Here is a 22165-nt window from a genome sequence, read left to right as displayed (position 1 = left end):
GGAGACAAAACAAAACAGGGCGTGACGGATTGCATCCTAACATCACGTCCTGCGGCTACGTACGTTTTGGTCGAAAACAATACTTTCGTCCAATCTGTCATAATTTAACGTAGAAAATAAAACAATTTCAAAAACGATTGAAAAATGCATTTGTGTCATGGACAAAAAAAAGGAAGGGTAGAGGAGGAGTCCCTTTACAAACAAGGGATTCAGGTTTGGAAGGCCACATGATGATGCTGTCAAGTGATAAACATGTATCTCCACGTTTTAGGAGATTTTGTACAATTGTGTGTGTGTGTGTGTGTGTATGTATGGGAGGGACTTTTTTCTTATAGATTTAGAACACATTTGGCTGTTTTTGTAAAAAAAAAAAAAAAAAAAATCTCTAAAAACTTTTTCCTAAGAATTTTTTTTACTTTAAGAAAAACTTCAAAGTTTAGAAATGAATTCTATTTTTTTGTATAAAAAAACCCCATGAAGTTTAGATAGCTTTCTTCAGTTTTTGAAAAACGATTGCAAAAACATTTCTATGACGTTTAGATAATAAACATTTTTCAAATTAATAACAAAGCTAAAGCAAAGACTTTGATGTTCATATAATTACAAGAAAATAAAATGTGGAGATACATGTTTTCACTCAACAAGTAACTTAATAATGCGTAAAGCTTTTAAAAAAAAAATCAAAATTAATTTTAATCAAAAAGCTCTGCTGCCCTATTCTTATAAGAACACGTCTGTTGAGTCTCATTGAAATAAAAGTGCAGCGCTGTGCAAAATAAAACAAAACTCTGATTTTAGCCTGGGGGGGTCCCTTTTAGCTCCCAGGATGAACTTCACCTCTGACTCTCTAATTCACACAATTTGTCTCCATTTAACAATAGTATCCGCATGGGCGGAGCCTAATGGTGTCTTAATTGAGTTGTCTTCCTAGCCAGCACGTTTGAAGCTTTTTAAGTGCTTTTGCCTTAGACATGTTGCCTTAGACATGTTAACAAAATTAAGTGCTGAGTTGATGTTTTAAGGGATGGGGCGAAAAGTGTTACTATTAGGGATAGGCATGATAGTCATAGAGACGGTCTTGGTTTCATAACTGCTCTGACGTGTGTTAGTGATAGGCTACGCTGAGTTCCGACTTACAAATTTTGTCACCGTCGTAGAAACGGAACTGCATACACCAAGGACCCCTGTAGATAGATACTGGTGTTACAAAAGGCTCTATACAAAGTCCACTTTACTAAAATGTCAAAATTACTTCCAAAACAATAAAATAAAAGAGGGCCACTTGGTTAGTGACGTACTTACTGTTTATCATTTGATGGCTTTATATATATTGCCAAGAAGGGTTTTTCATAAAAACATGAACTAAAGCGCATTCAGATCTACGTAGAAATGAACAGAGCTGGGCATTTTACTAACAATTAATAACAAGCGTCGGTTATTCGTAATCCGTCTGCAGCATGGGTACGGCTTGTTTTCCGGGGGGAGTACCCGTCCGTAGGCCGGTCCGCCTCTAATTTTAAATGGCTGTACGTCGGCGAGTCCGACTACTATTTCACTAAAAGGCTTGCTTAGATAGTGCCATTTTTATTTTTGACTTTTTTTTTTTTTTTATATATGTATGGGCAAGAAGTGTATTTCAAACAAATCTTTTCTGTCGTTTATGACTGTTTCTTTTTTTTTGATAGACTTCTCTGCGTTATGACTTGAGTACAAGTACAAGCCATCGTTGTACAAACGAGCTAAGTCATAAGCCAAAGCTTCCCTGTAGAGCGATACTGGTGGTGTTCCACAAGGCTCTATACTAGGCTCTAGATAAATTTCAAAATTACTTGGCAGTGTGTGAAAACTAGGTAAGAGCAGTGAGGTCCTTAGTTTACGACTATACTAACATTATATTTCAAGTGTCACGTAATGAATTCATTTGAGCAGTGGCGTAAGAACACATTGTCTTAGTCATAGAATGCTTAGGATCAGTTAGCCCCATATCTACTGTTTTTCACTTGATTGTTTATTTTTTCATTTATAGCCTTGCGTCAAGTGTTTTTTAAATTTAAATATTTACTGCAATTGTGACTTTACAACTGTGTTAGCATAGCATAACTTTCATACTTGAGTAGAAATTCGGCTTACATCACAACTCAGTTGTAAAGCGAGGACCTCCTGTACTTGATTGTTGGTGTGGCAAAATAGACTGCACTACTTGACTGTGATGTCCATGATTATTCTGGCATGGCAACCGGAATTCAGAACACCCTCTTTAAAAAAACAAAACAAGATTGTTAATTTCCGATCGATTGTGGAATTTTCATCAAATGCCCATCCAGTCGTTAGTGTGTATGCTGGAAGATAAGGGATGATGTATGGATGTTAGCAAAAACATGACAAAGGCTCAGTAAAAAGAAACAGAAAAACAAAAACGTAAAAAGTAAAAAAAAAAAAAGGCAATTTTCCATCTTTTTACCAGCACACAAGATGTCCCTGTTCACACTTTTTTTTTTTTTTTTTTTACACCAACAAAAATACATTCATTCAAGTCATTTTGGAACAGTTTTTTTTCTAGTTATTTAGCTTCTTTTTTGTACACAAAAATTACAAAAAGCTTCAAAAAGCACCATTTGAATCGGCTCCGTGGCAACCAACCAAACTCCAGCTGGCCGCCTCCGCTAACCCGTTAGCACGGTATATATAATTTTGTCGTTGGGGATCGGGTGAGTGCAAAATGATCTTCAATTGGCATGTCCAATTTTTAGGTTTGATTCTCATAGCTTAGCAGGAAAAAAAAAAGGTGACGTCAGGCAGCAGCTAAGCATAACATGGTTTGACCATCATACAAAAGAAAATGACAAAAATTATAAAAGATGGGCGAGGGGCTACAAAACTATTTACAAGATTGATAAATAAGTGCGTGGTTTGAGGCGTCTGCTTTGGAAACGAGCCTGTGTCGCACCGCCGAAAAAACCCGACCAGAAACTCAACGTTAGCTTCCTAAGCTAGCTTGAAACACAGAAAGAGGCATGCTATCTCGATGCAGCTTAAAAACGAGCTAGAAAACCTTTAGCTTCCTAAAGCCAAGCGCTCGTCCAACGTAGCTGTCGTCGAATTCAATCAACTTAGGAGGAAAAAAAAGCAGCTTTTGGCTATATATATAGATATAAATGTTTTTTCTGTTAGCATGTACAGCTCTTAGAAATGTTTGTGGTCTGATTGAAAAAAACACAAACAAAACAAGTCAAACAGTCTCAGCCCTCTCCGTCAGTCCCAGGTAAGCCAGGAAGGAGTGTTTGTGGGAGGCGGGAGAGGGGGCGGCGGCAGGGAGGCGGGGCGGGGGATGGAATGTGAAACTGTGGGTGAACAGGGTTGTGAGGGGGATCAAGTGCACCCGCTCGCAGTTCCTGTACGGGTCCACTTCGCCACCGCTCAACGGGGGCCGGCTGTGGGGGCGAGCCAGGCGAGGGCCGCCACCCAGGGTGCGGGTCAAGGCGACGGAGCGCAGTGCCCGAGACGTGGCCAGTCCGCCCGGCGTCTCCCGGCCCGTCCCGCCGCCTCCCTCCTCCGTCGCCTCTGCCCGGGGGGCGGGCGGCGCGTGCTTGAGCCTCTTGTGCAGGTTGAGGTTGTCCTTGCGCTTGCAGCGGTACGGGCAGCGGTCGCAGTGGAACGGCCGCTCGCCCGTGTGCACGCGCACGTGCTCGATGAGCTTGTTGGCCGTCTTGGACAGGTAGCCGCAGCGCTCGCAGCGGTAGTGGTTGCCTAGGCGGTGGGCGCGCGCGTGGGCCTCCAGGGAGGGACGGTCGGGCCACAGTCCCTGGCAGATGCGGCAGCGGTGCTCCGTCTGGAGGTGCGTCTTCAGGTGGCACTCCATGGCCGCCGGACGACTGCTGGAGTAGATGCAGAAGGGGCACCTGGAAGCGGCGGTGCAAAAAGGGGTCGGGGGAGGACACGAAAACAGTTGAAGGCGCCGGCACCAGCGGTGACGCGGGTGGATATTGATAGTGATGGACAGGGGGGGTGTGGGTGAGGAATGGAGCAGCACTTACATTTTTAAATAGCACCTTTCATCTGCTCTGGGCCCCAAAGCGCCTCACAAACCCTGCAGAACAGAATCACAGGGTTTTTCCTGCATATGAAATTTGGAGGCGACTTTCTACGCCTAATTTCAGGCCGCCTCCATCTCCAAAACCTCTGACATCAAGACAACTGTTATTATTTGACCGGCCTTGCACTAAATTGGGTGTCATTTTGAAATGCAATCGCGGTATGACGCCACAGTGGCGCTGGATCAGAAACAGGTGGGACTTGCTCTCAAAATCAAAGGAGACGGAAAAGAAGACGGCAAAGATGAATAAGACAGCGAAAGCGATGTAAACGATTAAGAGGACCGAGAGGAAGACGATGAGACGAAAAGGACAACAAGAAACTGAGAGAAAGATGACAGGACAAAAAGGACAACGAAAAGCAAGACGGAGAAAAACGCAACAAAGAGGGAAATGATGATGATGAAGGCCAAGAAGAAAACAGCGATGGAGAAGATGAAGCAGAAAATGACAGAGATGAAGATGAAGAAGACTGAGGAAAATGAAAAAAAAAAAAAAAAAAAGACAAAGAGGAAGCTGACGGAGAAGAAGACGGTGACAGATGAAGAAGGGGAATAAGAAGGCCCAAAGGATCGATTTGCTCTCAATTTTTGTTTTCGGGAGATGGAGGCGAAGGAGGTTTAACGTTACATGAACCCAAAGCTGACGCTACAAACCAAATTTGCTGGTTTTAATAAACAGAGGTTGTCATTCATTTCCTTTAATCAATCAAGTTTGGCTGTTCAAGCCAAGTTAGCAGCCCCTCTGTTTTAATCAACTAAGTTTGCCATTATTTTGTTTGCCAAAACAATTTTGTTGGAACTTTCTTTTGTTTGTTTTGTCAACCCACGTTTTCAATCCCTTTGTTATAATAAACAAAGTTGCCCTAATTTCTTTTTTTTTTTTTTTTTAACTCATGACAGTGGTCTTGAGATACAAGTGACTTATTACCTATTTCCCATTTTGTTTGCTTTGACTTGTGAGCACAAACTTGAGATATGAACGCTGCGGTGGCAGGTAACCCAACTCACTTGACAGCAAGTGGCAGTTGGCAGATAGAATGATTCTTCTAAAAAGGCTTCAAGCTGTTTCTTTCCACTCTCACCTTAAGATTACCGTCAAACAAAACATAAAACTAAGGGAATTACACGTGTCTTTAAAACATAGCCTCTGCTAGCTGCATGTGTGGCTGTGTTAAGATGAATCAATGGGGCGAAGAGAATTTGAAACACGAGTGTTCTGAGTTGCGAGCATGGTCGCGTCACGACTTAAGCACCTATCTCAAGGCATAACTTTAATAATGCAACTTTGCCATAACTGTTTTATACAGACAGGTTTGGAATTACTCAGTTCATTAAGAGTCAGTAACAGAAAATACTATGAGTGTCATGATTCTGTGGGCTCCCCCTACTGGTGTAACGCATCATTTACATTTTTGTACCGCACGCCACCGTGAATAGCATTATTAGCATTGATGCTAGTTTTGTAGTTTCTTTTAGTCAGTGTCAGTGCTAATTGACCATCACGTGAGACGGAAAGCGTTAATTTAGGATTAACTTTGGCTTTTCGGCAACATTACATGAAACGGTGAGTGTAAACAATCCCTCAATGACACTATGCATGTGTGTGTGGTGGCGTGATGGGTGAGGGAGGGGGGAGGACGGGCGGAGTTTAGGAAAGGTGTGACTGTACTTGCTTTCCTTACTTGAGTCCTCCGGTGGGGACGCTGTGACACTTCTTGTGCTCCAGCAGCTGCTCGGGCGTCTTAAGGAACTTGTGGCACACGTCGCACTCGAACATACGTGTGATAAGGTGGATCTGGAGGTGGCGCTCGTACATGCTGCGCGTCTTGCACACAAAAGTGCAGAACACGCACTCGAAGCCTGGCCAGAGGGATGTCGAAGTTAGCGGTTGTTACTTTGGACAAACACTCATCAATTTGCAGATATTAATCCGTTCCATTTTTTCATTACATATTTTTAAAAGGGCAGAACGAGTTTGAAAAATAACCTAATTGCAAATTTGCCGCATCGCTCAATCAGCGCAAAGTATTGTATCAAATATCGGGCCTTTCCCAAGCAGATCACACTGAAGTTGTCCCAGACTGAGACCGTGGAGAACTCCTTTCAGTGATTCAAGTCTCATTATGGCTATTTGCCAGGTTATGAACCATGCATTAATATAAAAGACAGTTTATTTACCTAATTTAATTAGTTGCTTAAACCAGTGTGCCGCGAGATATTGTCAGGTGTGCCGTGGGAAATTATCTAATTTATCTGCCTGTGCGGTCTAGCGCCCGGCAGCGTAATCATGTCTTTACTACATTGTAATATTCTTCCATACCAGCAGGTGGCAGCAGCAGCAGTTAGCCAATTGTCTTTGTTTAGAGACAAGCGAATTAGTGACGCATGTTCATCCAAACAGGCTCATGTTTCACACTGTCGAGGTACCGTATCGGTATCAAGGTACTTTATGCGGGTATAGCATCAAAGTAAAAATGTTGGTATCGTGACCACACTACTTGCAGTACCTTAATGTTTGTTTGTTTTTTTTAAACATCCCTTGAGTGGTGGTCTGACATTTCGTACATTAGGGAACTCCTAAGTCAAGGTACAACTGTTCCTGGGTAAGGTGCTTAGTATACAACAAGGAACGCTTTTATTCGCCAGACGATGTTTTAGCCCAACACAACATGGCAAGCAACTCCACTTATGTACAAATTAGGCCACTGTAGATACTGCATTTTGTTGTTAAATGAGGACAACCTGTGACTAGATACTGTTTTTTTCCACAAGGCTCTGTACTCGGTCCACACAACATAAATGTCAAACCTGCTAAGTGTTCCATTAATGATAGATACAGTGGGTCCTCGCTTTAAGACTGTCACAACAGCCGTGTAAAAATACACATGAAGGCATGCTCAGGTAGTGCGGTATTTACTGTTTTGTACTGGATTTCATTTGGACTTGCGAAAGTATGAAATGTTCCCAGTGTTCATATGCCTGCAATGTTCAGAAGTCGGGGCCTGTCGGTATTCAATTTTCAGTCCTTTTTACCTTTATCGGATTTGTCCTCCGTGCCCGAGCCCGAGTGGCTCCCGGAGCTGGATTGGCTACCGGCCGACGAGGGCGGGGCCAGCAGACTCTTGAGCTCTTCGCCGCCGACGTGTGTGAGGTCGCCACCCTCCGAGCTGTTGAGCGAGTCGCTGAGCGCCGAGAGGGACGATGACGTGCTCTTGGTCTCGCTCAGGGGACTCCTCGAGTTCAGGCCTGCAATGGTACGAGATGAGACGGGGGACAGGAAGTCAGATGACAAAAGTCAACAGACTACATCAAAGCTGCTGTTGCTTTTGAGTAGTCACCTACTGAATATGTTCAGTCAAAACTGTAATAAACCAACTTTCTCAGTGCCTTTGTTTTAATAACCCACATTTGACATTACTTTGTTTTTAATAAACCAAGTTGTCCATAAATGCGTTGTAATAAATAAAGTTCCACTTCATTTATTTACATAAACCAATTGTTTAGTGTTCGCTGTTTGTATTTTATTTCACCAAATTTGATGTTTGTTTCATCAAGCCAGGTTTGCTGTGCCTTGGCAGACCAAATTGGCTATCATTTTGTTTTAATACATTAAGGTTGCCTTAATTTTGTTTCACTAGACAAAGCTCATCATAACTTTTACAAACGCAACTGTGGTGTAACTGTTTCAAGAAACATGTTTGCTGCTTAGCTTTACTAAATCAAGTGTGAAAACTTTGTTTTAACAAACGTTTGTTGTTGATAGATGTGGTGGTAAAACTAGCCATCTGAATTGTGCTAAAACATAAAATCATAATCCGAGAGGAATTCAAACAGGAGACTGGTGGCCCGTAACCATCCATTCTAGTTGTAACAAAAGACATATTTAAATCCTCATAGTACTGTAGGTGTAAACATTAACTGCACATTTATACAGCAAATCAGTGATTCCAAACCACTAATTAAGTCACTTAATTGCTTCAAAATATTTGTTCATCTACATATGCGAGTAGTGTATGGTGACATGCAGAACAATTACTGCTAAACGCTCTTCTAACAGATGGCAGATGGTACATTCTAGAACAGTATACTCACTGGCATTTTTGCTTCATGTGTGCCGTAAGATTCTTCTCATGTAAAATATGCGGTTCAATACAAGTTGGGAACACTGCAGTAGGTGATGATAATCACAGTCACTGTGCTCTGTATTTTATCGTAGCGTGCAGAACTTTGTTGTCATCAGACAGCCACTATCGTAATAACCTCACATTTATCCTATGTATACGCACACGCGCACACACACATCTGTGATTGAAGCTCTCGCTTTGCTGACAGACCAATCAAGAAGCAGCATGCTCTTATTGATCCGCATCTTTGATTCACCTGGAGGCGAGAGCGAGGAATAAGAAGTGGTGGGAGGCGCCGGGGGACGTAGAGTTTCACGGCCAAAGATGGCGGAGGCGCGCCTCAACAAAAGGCTTTCGCCAAAAACGCCAACGATAGGGAAGCAGTCCGACCCCCGGCTGAGTCGGGTGGCGTAGACTTGAGTTGGGACTCCGCGGGGGGGTCAAGCTACTTGAACTGCAGACGCGCCGCTGAGCTCGGCCACTCTGGTGTGGATCCACGCAGTCGACATGGCACAGACTGACCGAGACTAAAGGGTGGCGTGCGAATCACGATTTGCAATACGTTGTGTTTGGTGCTCTAAATCATAACATTGGGGAGGATGGTTGGTATTGAGGGAGGTGGGGGCACAGGATGCAAACTTTTGTGATTTAGAAATCTGACAGATGGGCCAAGTCATTGGTAAATCAGAAAGAAAGAAAAAAAGTCAATATTTGAGTCTAAAATAGTTTAATACATTTAGTTTTAATACATTCATGGTCATGTTTTAAATTTAATGTTAGATTTAATCATAGTTACTGAACCAAATTAATATATGAAAAATATGCAGTAAAGTATTTTTCATTATTAATACTGTATGTTATTTTTAATACATAAATTGCAATTGAATACATTATTTCATATAAACAATTACCAATATTCTCTGTTTTATTATTTAGAATAATTAGCCAATTAATGATACATTAATAAGAAAAAAAACATAAAAATGAGTAACTACAATTAACCAATTTTAGGGAAATTAATGCAACAAATACTTGACCAAAACCATGTTTTTGTTGTGTTATTTATGATGTAATTAATGATCAATAACAATTATTTAATACAAATGAGTTTAAATGTTATTACTTAATTAATTAATAAACCAATATAAATACATATTTACATTTTTTTTAATTTAAATAAGTGAAACATGGTAAATGTACATTTTTTTTATAATGTACAGTAATTAAATTAACCAATTATTTAATGAGATATTTGAATACAAAATGGTAATGACATTACCGATTTAAGTGGAAAATAGCCAAATCAATGCAGAAAAAGACAGTTTCAATATGAACAAATATTTCATACTCCTGTTTTAATTGTAGTGCCACACCCAGCAACTTCATGCAACAAATATTCCAGGACTGCTGCTAATGTGAATGCCGGGTGGCCAGATGTGGCGGGCCATACTTTGGGCAGCGTAAAGCAGACTCAGTTATTGATTTCTTCCATCACCCTTAGGCGCGATAAGGGCCAGCAGCCTTGCCAGATAAACGAGGCCACCGCGGCCTCTGAAGACACTCGTCATGTTGCCAATACCACGCGCACGCACTCAATAAGCCCGCCAGCACACACACTTTGATTAACAGTGGAAAAAGTCAAACAACAGCAATAACAGATGTTTTAGGACAAAAACCCTGGCCATCCATCAGAAAAGGATCACATGAGTAGCTTTAAACGTCCAAACTGTTTATTTAAAAAAAAAAAAAAAAAGCCTACTGGAGTCCATATTAGAAGAAAAGGAAACTATTTTACTTTGGATTATTATTGTAACAAGCTTGGTTTTAATATAACTTGGTAGAAGTTAACTTTGTTTCTTCCAACAAAGTGAACAATCAAGTTTGCTATAACTTTGTAATAATAATAATCTAAGTTCACCATTACCTGGTTTTACCAAGATCACCCACATTTTTTTTTTTATTAACTAAGTTCACCGTTGCTGTTTTAATGTTTAAGTTTTCCATGGGTTCAATACAAGAAGCCTACACACGCGCGTACCACATTCGCTGCCACCTTCCACATCGTTTTCGAAATACGATTAAATGCATCCTTTAGTCATCAAGGTCCCTTTGTTGTAGCAGGCACGATATCCATTGTTGTCGCCGTGGTTATGATCGTTGCCCCGCAGTCAAAACGTCGACCGGAATTGGCCATAAAAGGAAGAAGAAATTCCGCCCTGTGGTGTCCTCGTCAGTATCAACCGTAGCAACGCCCCCCCGACTTGGAGTGAAACTGCGACACATTTTCAAAACAATGCGTGTGGGTTGCGTGCGAGTATAGAGGCAAACTGCGCGGCATTGCCGCAGTGGCGTACTCGTGGACGTCACCCGAGGGAGTACAAAGAAGCCTTTTGGTTTTGGGGAGATGTTGAGCCAGGCACTTTAGGCCTTAATGGGTTAACATGGTAACCTAACATATTGTAGCGTCTAAAGTGTTATAGCTGCTACCTCACAGTCACTCGAGAGCACGCACCGATTGTTGTGTTTATGAACTCAGACATCTCAGCGCTCAAAGTAACACAACCTGACCTGTTTGCCACAAGCACTTAACGGCAACACCTAACGATGAAAGACACAACCTATCTAGGTTGTTAGAGTATCCTAATTTACAGTGCTAAAAAAAGGATGTTCCTCCTAATCTTTAAAGTTTGTTTTCCACTCCAAGTGCATACCACGTTTTGAATGTGTAGATCAAATTATGCATACTAGAGAAGCAAAACAAAACGTTTTGGATTAAGGTTAAACAAAAACCAAATTAAAAATGTGTGGTTTGAACGATGTGGAAAGTCAATTTCATTTTCTTTTATAAAGTACGCTTCATGATAATTTAAGGGAGTGCATGGTCAATAATCTGGAACGACATAACCCTGAAATTGGTCAGTTGAAGAAAAGATTAAATGGCTTTTGGATTTTGATGTTTTTACAATTGCAAATTTTATATCTGAAGCCTGGAAAAGAAGACAAGATAAACTGTTTTTGACATAAATTTCTGTTTCTACTGTTTATGTTGTTTTTGGTCCTGGTGCCGGGTTATCCTGATTATTTAGTTTCTTATAAGGCCATGCGGGCTGGGCGTACTATTGTATGCATGGCATAAAAATAGGAAATGTCAATGTCAAGGTCAATGTCACTGTCAATAAATACAAGTGTTTATTTTAGGTTGTATTGTATTGTATTGTAATTTCGGTTAGCCCGCCCCTAGCAGTGGAAGAAAAATCCACAGAATAGCCGCATCTTTGTATAAATCAAAACCTAGGAAAAAAGTAGCGGCTTATAGTCCGGAAAATACAGTATTTCTTTTTGTATTTATTAAAATGATTGTTTATAGGTAGTTTCATAGTATTAGTGCAACTCAGTGTATAGTTTTTAGGTCCATTTTAAAATGCACAAAACAAAAATAAGGCCACAGTATCACCTTCAACCTTGACGAGTTAACTTTAATTCTATCTCAGATTTTGCTTTGCACAGTGCAACCTAGTGCCACCAAAGGAGCTGTTTTCACCGACACTGGCATAATCATCTCACAGACGTTTCGAGTCAGCCTTTTTGAGCCACCCAGCTGCCACTTTGTGAGCTACATAAACGGACAAAATTTCAAATGTGGGTACCTGCGTGTCCGGTGCTTATGTGGCTCTTCATGTCGCACTCCTCCATGCACACAAAGTCGCAGACGCTGCAGCAGAGCGAGAACATCCACTGCTCCTTGTCCACATGGAGCGACATGTGGCCCACGAACTGGGCGTTGAGCTCCGTCTGGAAGCCGCAAACATGGCAGCTGCGAGAGAGAGGGAGAGAGAGAGAGAGAGAGAGAGAGAGAGAGAGAGAGACGCAATGTGTCAACCAACGCCAGCACGCATTTGCTAAGTGGCACAGCTTGGCTTCTTTTGAGAGCTTTGATGCAGATTAGTCCAATGATGGATTCATTAGACCCAGCAAAAGCAATGCAGTCATTGCACTTGAAAAATGGAGTCATGACACCTGTCCTTATGCTAAACTAAGCTTATGTCTCTTGGCGACAGAATACTGAGCATAATGTGTACCGATGACTAAACTATTTTAGTACTGACAAATTGAGGACTTTATTAATTGGTTTACAGCCAGAACAAGAGGAAGGTCTTTTCATTTTCATTTCAATTTTTGGGCCAAATCCTGCGCAGTGTTCCCAAATGTTTAGCGCCGGCAAGCACTTAACTGAGGAATTTAATTAACACTTTATTTATTAATTATCATTTATTTATTATATTTCCATTCCATGATTTATGGGGAAGAACTTTAGTGAAAGTGAAAGTTCAGTCGGACTCGCCGACGGACGGCCGTTTAAATTTAGAGGCGGACCGGCCTATAGACGGGTACTATTTTTTTCTCCCTGGAAAAAAAGGCGAATGATGGACGATGGAAGGGTACCCACACTGCAGACGGATGACGAATAACATATACTCAAGTTTTAGTAAAATACCCAGTTCTACAGATGAGAAACTATCAAGATGAACACCACCGAAGTTGTATAAAATGGATGAACAAAAACTTTAGCAAACCCAGTGAGACCTCATGAGACTTCAGCTCAGTGAGCATCCAAGAATGATTTGCCTTTTCTTTTTGGCCTTTTTGTGTTTTATATTTTAATTATACTGAAAGTTATACTTGATCTTTAAGGTTCCACTATATAAAAATAGTTAGGGATCATCCACTTATTGTTTTTTTTAAAGGATGAAAGAAAAAGAGCAACCAAGGCATAGATCCAGTTCAAGTGCGCCTTGACTAGTGGTTCTCAAACTTTACACCAAGTACCACCTCAAAAAATACTTAGCTCTTCACTCAGCTTCTCCACCATAATAACAACTGTAAAATACAGAAGTGTAGAAGTGTTCATAAAAAATGGACATAGGTTTTATTCATAAAGAGACTATTTGATATTACTGTAAGCCACTGTTACAAAAACTGTACTTTGAGAATCACTGGTGTCAACACTTGTACTTAATGGCGGTTAATGATCACCTATAGTAGTAGGCGCAGTTCTTGCGCTCGGCGCCGTCGGGGGCGGCGGCGGCGGCGACGGCGCTGACGATCTGCTCAGCGTCCGTGTTGACCAGCTTGACGGAGTGGATGGTCAGGTGCTGATTGAGGTTGGCCCTGCACTTGGCGGCATAGGGGCACAGGTGACACTTGTACTTCCTCTCCTCTGCCACAAAAACACACACACGCAAACATTAGCTCACATTAGTCGCACTCTGGAGATAGTTTACATCTAATTACGTAGCCCTGCCTCACATTCACTAAACCCGCTGTCAATTTAATCCTAAAATGCTGAAAAAATGCTCATGAGCTACTTTTAAAACAGCACCTAGAACATAACCGAACCATGTTTTTGCATGGCCGTTATCCTCAAACGCTCTCGACAGCTTTAAGACTGCTGCACAGCTTTAAGACTTTATGCTCATGTGTAATTTGTTTTTCATATATCTTGTTATGTGATTTTTACAAAATATCAAAATACCAGCTTTGTTGAAGCATGCATTTGCCCGAAGGACACAAAGCCAGGCAACCTTTATGTCGCCGGGGAGACCAAAAAGACCACCATGGTGACATATGCCCCAGCTTCTGCTCTCTGTGGTGTGGCCAAGCTGTTTGCAGCCAACACGCTCAGATGGTGTGTGTGTGTGTGTGTGTGTGTGTGTGTGTGTGTGTGCGTGTGTGAGCATGTCCAATTGTGTCGGGGGGCATTTTCTACACGGGTCTCAATTTGTGCGCTCCTTGATTAGTAGCGCTGCGCTATCCCCACACCACCCCTCCTGAGGAGGACGCATTCATTTCCCCTTCGTTTTAATCGGCCTTTGAGTGAAATCCCGCAAGCGGGACGAGAAAAGACAACGACGGAGAGGATCGATGGTGGATGTGGTCTGGGGACACGAGAAGTTAAGAATTCTAGTGTACGTGTGTGTGTGTGTGTATGCATCATTCACACGAGGTAATGAGACGGGGCACTTTTCCCTGTGAGACTAATCACGGTTGTAATCTATTTAAAGGAAGGGTAATATAGTCTATTTCAACCTCATTTACCATTGTTCACACTGGCGTGTGTGTGTGTGCGTGTACGGACATAACGGCTTACGATAAACCGTGATACAATTTCAAATGGTTAAAGGAGAAGTCAACCCAAACATATTTTTTTCAAGAATATGTTCTATGTGTCTCGCGTTTCAACGGGCGGGCCCGCATAGAAGATATCCTTAAAAAATATATGTTTGGGTTGACTTCCACTTTAAGATTACCGTTTAAAATGGTCATTAATGTCAATACTGTTTTTAGCCTTTGCAAGAGTAAAACTGCTCTGAGGCTTCTTTGAAGTCACATGCTCAGTTAGCGCAATAACATAAACGAGAACGGCCAAAGCTAAAATAGGTGTCCGCTATGCTGGAAAATTATCATGATGACTTAATTACAGGTGGCATGCACACTATAAGAAGTACTTCATTTTTGTTTGCACATGGTTAAAATGTGGTAAACTGACTCATTACATTTGTTTATTTTCAAAGAAAAGAGAACAAGTTACAGTTCTGTTAACAAGTTTTCAATCGTGTACAATCTACATGTTCAGATCAAGTATATCCAAAGCATTTTTTTGTACACTGAAAAAAACAACAATGCATTTTTTAAGATTATATTCTTCTTATTATTATTATCATCATAGGGGTGAGAGGTGAAATGTTCTCATTTGTAGTGCGTTGTTACCTGTGTGTAGGGCAAGGTGACGCGATAGCGTCTGTTGCCTCCCAAACACTTTGCCACAGACGGGACACGTGTAGAGCTGCTCGTTGAGCCGCCACTGGGCGATCCCGTTGCCCGGTTCACCATCTTCCTTTTCAGAGTCTACAACACACACAAAAGAACAGCCATCGTTCATTGCACTGATGCCACCAATTGGTAGAGAACGTCACTACAATGACAAAAAACACATTTACAACCCTACTGTTATGTCATAGACCAAGTTGACTGATTTGAGAAGGTGAAACATTTTCCTTTCTTGATTTTGTCAATATATATTTTAGCATTAACATTTACACAGTATTTTTTTGTTGTATTTTTTGCTTTTTAAAGAGTTTAATACTTTGTTTCTTTATGTTTCCCTTTTCTAATACTTGTGTATTTTTTGTTCTGTATTTTTTAAATGTTCTACTTTTGATGTCTAATTTTAAAAATCTAATTTGTTAATTAAATATTTGCGTATTTTATTTTACGAATTTTGTCCTATAATACTTGTGAATTTTTCATCTAAGATTTGTTTGTCTTATATTTGCCAATATGTTATATTTTTTGTATTTTTAACCTTGTTTTTGCCAACACCCAATACACGGTGCAGACAAAAATTTTAATTCTAAATATTTGTGTATTTTGTTCTTATTTTGTGTTTTTCCTGAAATGTTTTTCCTTTTTTGCCTAATAAATAAAAATAAAAAAAACAAATGTGCTTTCTTTCCTTATGTTTCAGTTTTATAATAGTTGTTAATTTTCTTCATCTGATATGTTCTAATATTTTTAAATATTGTTCCATATGTACTATGCAAATATTTTAAATGTTGTCTAAGATGTGTATTGTTTTTCTTTCTTTTTTTTACTTGTTTACATTTGTTTATTTTTCATCTTGTACTTTTGTCAATATTTTTTATTCTTAAAGTTTAAAAGTTAAAACATTTTTAAATTCGTCCCTACATTTGGGCTGATCTTATTTTTTCTCTTCCTCCTAATATTAATTATAGACTTTTTAAATCAATCACTTTGTATTCCTAAACTTGCAGCAGGTCATGTTGACTAAGGAACATTTCTGGTGTAGCCTTGAGGTTAGCAGGGAACCCTTTGGTCAGGGATTGCCAAAGTGCAGAGGATAAAGCGGCGGTCTGGTATTTTCCCAGACCTTTGTATGGGTCAAAGCCCATAAAGGCATCCGAATCAGAGGTGAGAAGAGAGGCACGGCCTGGTCACATCACCCGACGACAAGCCGGCCAAACTTGGGAGGCGGCCACCTGACAAACAGCAAGCTGATTAAGCCAATTAGGTTGCGCTGCAGGGCTTCAAGTGGATAACTGTCTAATTAGTTCCATTGAAGAGAGAGGGACACCGGCAAGAGACACAGGATTGTTTAATCTATTGTTTTCAATTAAAAAATAGTTTTGAATAATTTTACATTTACACTTTTTGTCTAATCGTTGTGTATCTCCGGCTAATATTTTATATTTGTTTTTTTTTTTTTGTATTGTTTTATATATATTTGTATTTTATAACGCTTTTCAATTTTTCTTTCATAGTTGTGAAGTTTCATTTCCAATTTTTCTATTTTCATTCTAATATTTATTTTTCATCTGTTTTGTATGATTTTGTAATATTTTGTTGAAATATTTTGGGGATTTTTATATATTTTCTAATATTTAAAAAAAATCCATCGTATTTGTGTATTTTTCATTAATTTGTTTTGCAACTTTTAAAAATATTTTTAACATTTTTTTCCCATGCTCACCAACTATGTAGCAACAAGAAAATATTCAATATACTTTACAATGCCAGATTTTCAATCAAATGTGTCGAAATGTTCTAGTTAAGACAAGTGTAACGAGAAAGCGCGGGTGCGGATGTGTTCACGCAGAGAGCAGATAACGACTTAAAAGAGGAGTGGAGTTAAAGGGATCAGCAGAGGTTCAAACACACAAGGGAAAAAATGTGTGTGTGTGTGTGTGTGTGGGGGGGGGGGGGGGGGGGGGTTGAATTAACTTTCAGGCCACTCTTTGACACCCAGGAGCCAATCAGATTTCCATTAACTGGCAGTGGGACAGGTAAAGCTGGCACAGGCTAATTAACCTCTGGACCGCCGGCTGCCACAGCAAAGGAGACTGGGGGGACGCCCCGGGCAAGGGGCGCACAGAGCCCAAAGGCTCGTTTGAGATCTAAGCAGGGAGCTGGAGGTTGACACAATGTAGTTAATTGAGATGTGTGTAGAAATGCCTTTGTCTGCTACTGTTTTTTTTTTACAACTAAAAGAAGTGTGATTGTATGTGTGTGTGTTACCGTGGAAAGGTGCCCGGGTAGAGGAGCTGGCCTCTGCGGGGGAAGAGCTTTTGGAGCGCGAGTTGAAGGGTGATTGTCGAAAGCACTCGTCCAAGAACGGACTGGAAAAGTCGTAGAGGAGACCAAGGCCGCGTTTACAACATGTACATTTTTCTGTTAGATGTTTTTTTCCTTTTCTTTTTTTAAATCATTGACTCACCTGTTAATTCCCACCATGTTGCCGTCCTTGTGGTTGTTGGCTTTGCTCACTTTTTCTGGAAAACAAAAAAAGACGAGCATACTTTAGCAGGTTATACATAACGATAATCCGGCCAATTTGAGTGCTTTTCGTGGGTGATTTGTCTATTTGCCACATACACGCAGTAGAGTAGTGCCTTGAGGTATGATTGTAATTCATTGTGTGACACTTATAACTAAAAATACTTATACCACAAATTATCTTTTCTCACTAAAATGAATGGAAATGGAATTAATCTGATCCAACCACCCCCCCAAAAAGTTTGTAATGTGTTCTTTGCTTATGAGAAAAATAACATTCTATATTGTTCTGCATAAACATTTGAATCAAAAAGAATTAAACAGGTTCTGTCACTATTCATCACTTGAACGGCCATTACGCTGCTGCCCGCCTTGGCCACCAGGAGCAGTATAAGACATTCAGACTGATGTACTGTACATGGGCATCCGTACAGTATTACTGTAGATGTCATCTCAGTTCCTCGCAGAGGATCACAACTATATGACTGGGTACGGTTATATTGAGTTTCTAAAAACATTGCTGCACCGTTTGTGCTAACCATGAGCATGTCAACAGCGTTTTGCATTGTTTGTTAGCATTGAGCTAAGCTGATATTTTCAACCTGGAGGCCCTCACGCCCAGACGCTAACATGCAGACTCAAGACGGCCAGACACAGGCCAACCCAACTCCCTGTCCCTCCACGCCCCTTAAAGGCACATCCAACCCATGAATATTACCGTAAGTTGCGCAGGATTTCACCGTTATACCTTCTATATCTTTACAATAACATTATTAAAGGTAGAGGTGTTATTTCAGAAGTGTGTATAAAATTGGTTGCCCGTCGCATTAATCAGGACACAAGAAGTAGCCTCCAGCTTCAAAAAGGTTGGCGACTCATGACGTAGGGTCATTGTACTTTATAAACCCATTCATTTCTTTACATTCTCTTTTTTTATGTTATTGTACCATAGTGTTCTATTTGTATTAAAATCATGATAAGAGAGGGTATTAAATTTTAAACTTAGTAAAAACACGAACAGCAGCAATCTGGACCAGTTGCAGCTGTTGGATAGATTTTTTTTTTTTTTTTGTTCAGAACTATAAAAATCTTGTTACAACACCCCCCTTTTTGCCATGATGCAATCAAATCTCTGGCCTTACCTGGTTGACATTTACCAGTGGTACGTTAATTCAAATAGGGCGGAAAACATGCTGCCGACAGCCAAGAAAGAGAAGCCGCCACACGTGCGACTTTCAAGGAGACAAGGAGCATTCACAAAGCGGCCGAGCGTCCCCCCGACGTTCTCGCTGACCTTGCCACCGATGCATCTCAGAGGTCTTACCGCTGCGGGTAATTCATATTGATTGCTCATTGTGTGACAGCCTTGCACCAAGACCCCCACACCCACCCACCATCCACCCTGCGCCATTTCGCTTTGCATCCAGATCCTCCTTTGTGGCAGTTGTCGCAGTTTGCCAGGCCTCCGAGATGCCCCGGCCTCCCTGGGTGGCACACCCCCCTACCCCCATTTTGTCACACCACTCGCCAAGGACAGAGGTCTTTTTCCACGTTGCCATGGCGATGCAGCACGGGAGAAATGTAAAGGCAGTAGGGAGGGAGGGTGGCGGATGGGGAAGTGTGTGCAGCCAAGTGTGCTTGAGCCGGTATGTCTGAAAACGAGTCAAGGGAGACAGAATGAGAGAAGAAGAAGGAGGGGATTGGAGCGGACATTTGTACAGGCCCAGTGGGACTGGGGAGGAGTGTGTAAAGGTGGATATGTACGCAAGGCTTCGTGCTTAAGGTTGCCCTGTGTGAATTGCGTGGAAGGGGGTCCGCCCTCATGGAGTAATACAAACAAGTGGCCCAACAATTTCAATGTCAGCCGCGCGGCCACTTGTGATGTTTACAGTAGAAGTTGTGCCGGACTATACAAGGATGAAAATGGAATGAGGTTTTTATAGTGGTGGGATACATGGTCCGTATAACGATTGATACACAACTTCATCAAGACTCATGCGTACAGAAGGAAAGGCCCACTGTAGTGGCTAATGTATTACTTTGACATCAAAACTAGCGTTTACTGTAATTTAGGGCTGGTCGATTATGGTAAAAATAATAATTACAATTATTTATGATTGATATTGGAATCACGATTAATAAATATGACTATTAATTGATTTCTAAATTTAATATTTATTCACCTATGAAAACTAAACTTTCAATATAACCTGCAAAGAACAACCTGTAAATATATTAGAAAAGTAAAATAACATATTTAAATAATAGCAAAAAAAACAAAGACAAATGAGTGTAATTGGCCTCTTTGGGGCAGTGTGGTGCCGTGCGTGGAGTAAATGGGCTGTCAATATAGCACTTTTCTACGTTCAGTACTTCACACTGTACCTCATTTACCTACTGATGACACAGTGTCAGGAGAAACTGGGGGTTCAGCATCTTGCTCAAGGATACTTCGACATGGTCACGATGGCCTGGGATTGAACCTACAGCCTCTGGCTTAGGAGACTACTGCTCTACCAACTGAGCCATGCCGCCCCTAATATACAATTATATTACGATAAGAAGAGTAGAAGAAGAAAGTGGTGAACACTAATAACTCGATTTTCACCGATTAGGAAAAATATTTGCCTTTGAGTATTGTTAAATTTCCTGTATGTATGGTTGCGACAGTGTTTGTGTATTAATATTTATATTAAAGAATCTTTTTTATTAGCCTGCCAATATGATTTTACACCGACTCCTACCAATAGCACTGGCGATGTTTCAAAAACGAAGTATGTCTTATATTTAAAATACAATGTGTGTAATTCTTTTTGATGTGTGTTTAGTTTCAGTTAATTTTAACTGAGGTGTCATTAAACGTCTTAAAGCTAGCTCAGGGAGGGCAGATTAACATTTGTCACATGCTTTCTGCACAGCAACATGGTGCATTCAGAGTGCATTCATAACATCGAGACGTTCGCCACGTTAATCTTTTTCGTTCGATTATAACGTTATGATCGTGAGAAGACACAATCGAAATCACAATGAAAATTCGATGAATTACCCAGCCCTACTATAATGACTGATGCAAAACTTTTTTATGAAGACTCCTGCATAATGGATGGCTTTTGAATAATTGTCCACAGCAGTGAACGACTTAATCAAAACTCGTGTATAGAAAGGAAGAGATTTTGAATAAATGTCCAGGATAGTGACTGATGCCCAACTTCATCAAGACTCACACCTATTTAAGCTTCAATGTCAGCCATGTGGTCACTAGTGATATGTCGCGTCCTTGACTTTACAACGGCAAGGACGTAAATGGAAGGTTTTACAGCCCACACACACGCGCCCACACGCACACACACACGCGTCTGCCATCCTTGCGCTTGCTTGAGGGGTCGGACGTGTTCAAAACACACCTGACAATTTGAAGAGGAGCTCGGAGGCCATTTTGACCGAGATGTCCTGGGAGAAGAGGTCCTTTTGGGGGCGCACCAGAGGCTCCGGGGTCGACTCCGTCTTCTCACGAGCCCCTAAAGTGCCGAAAGCCAACAAGTGAGGTGGAGGAGCAGGTGGGGGGATGGGCGACGAGACTTCGGCAGGGGCCGGGTCCACCTCCATGGGCTCCGCTTTTACCTTCACCTTCTGGAAGTGGCCATCTTTGTTATTCTCTGTGCGGGAAGAAGACATTTCTAGTCAGGCTTTAAGCACAAAACGGCAAGCTGATCTGTCTAAATCTAGTGCTCCACAGTTTATGTTCAAATATCCGTTGCATCTGAAACCTCAACTATGGATGATAATGTTAGCATGTAAATGGCCTTGTGCAAATTTTGTTAGCATTAAGATAAGCTGACATATTCATAAGGCAAAGCTCTCTTTGTTTTGTTTGGTTTGACAGTGAACTTTAAGTGGGAGTGGCATCAAACCGCTTGAAGCCTCTTTTTTGATGAATTGTTCAACATTTGCCAAACGACTTCTTTGTATGAAGAGAGTTGAACTGTATTCACTGCCACCATATGGCACTTGTATATCAAGTTTGTGATTGCAAGTCAAAGGGGCAAAAAAAACCCCCGAAACAATGACATCTTGTATCTTGGGAAAAAAAAAAAAATGTGAGCATCACTGTACTTTACATATTTACACACACTAAACAAATTCTGCCTTGAATAGTCTATATTTTCCTATTATAAGCATGAGTCTTGATGCCAAAGTTATACATCAGTCACTACATAGTCTAGCGTTTCATATCTCATACACACAATCCTCTCGACAGTTAATAGTTATTCACAAGCTGTTTTTATTCTTCGATGATGTCATTTCATACACTTCCACCCATCGTTCAGCCGTTCTGTGGAAAAACCGTAGTGACTGATGCTCAACTTGAACAATTGAACTTGAACTCATTCATGTTGAAGGAAATATCTTTTAAATGTCCACTGTAGTGATTGATATGAACATTTGAAACCAAGACTTGCTTATAGAAGGATACTGCATTAAATCCACTGTAGCGACCGATCATCAAGACGCATACGCACGGAAGGAAAGAGCTTTTGAATACATGTCCACTGTAGTGAATGAGGAATGCATGCAGATGAACACATCTTTTGAATAG

General features: G+C 40.9%; 1 protein-coding gene across 6 annotated transcripts in view; it reads right to left on the bottom strand.

Annotated features, from left to right (window-relative positions):
• The window catches only part of znf827 (zinc finger protein 827), an 87536-nt gene that overhangs the window by 511 nt on the left and 64860 nt on the right, over positions 1 to 22165 (bottom strand). For 2 of the 6 annotated variants that reach the window (XM_086033635.1, XM_086033636.1), the window contains exons 6-14: positions 20973 to 21224; positions 17510 to 17564; positions 17311 to 17411; positions 14986 to 15123; positions 13252 to 13435; positions 11865 to 12031; positions 7127 to 7339; positions 5776 to 5953; positions 1 to 3899 (exon numbers count right to left, since the gene is read on the bottom strand). The exon at positions 1 to 3899 is cut by the window's left edge and continues 511 nt beyond it. In XM_086033635.1, coding sequence (XP_085889761.1) covers positions 3230 to 3899; positions 5776 to 5953; positions 7127 to 7339; positions 11865 to 12031; positions 13252 to 13435; positions 14986 to 15123; positions 17311 to 17411; positions 17510 to 17564; positions 20973 to 21224 — 1958 coding nt within the window. In that variant the 3' untranslated portion in view covers positions 1 to 3229. Of the gene's footprint in view, positions 3900 to 4034; positions 4088 to 5762; positions 5954 to 7126; positions 7340 to 11864; positions 12032 to 13251; positions 13436 to 14985; positions 15124 to 17310; positions 17412 to 17509; positions 17565 to 20972; positions 21225 to 22165 lie in introns of all 6 variants that reach the window. The other 4 variants (XM_086033637.1, XR_015087147.1, XM_086033639.1 and 1 more) reach the window with 4 other exon arrangements.

The sequence above is a fragment of the Filicampus tigris genome, chromosome 6 (genome assembly GCF_054856515.1).
Source record: "Filicampus tigris isolate MCC_2025a chromosome 6, RoL_Ftig_1.0, whole genome shotgun sequence".
NCBI lineage: Eukaryota > Metazoa > Chordata > Actinopteri > Syngnathiformes > Syngnathidae > Filicampus > Filicampus tigris.
The sequence above is the reverse complement of the archived record's forward strand: the minus strand, read 5'-3'. Positions and strand labels throughout refer to the sequence as shown.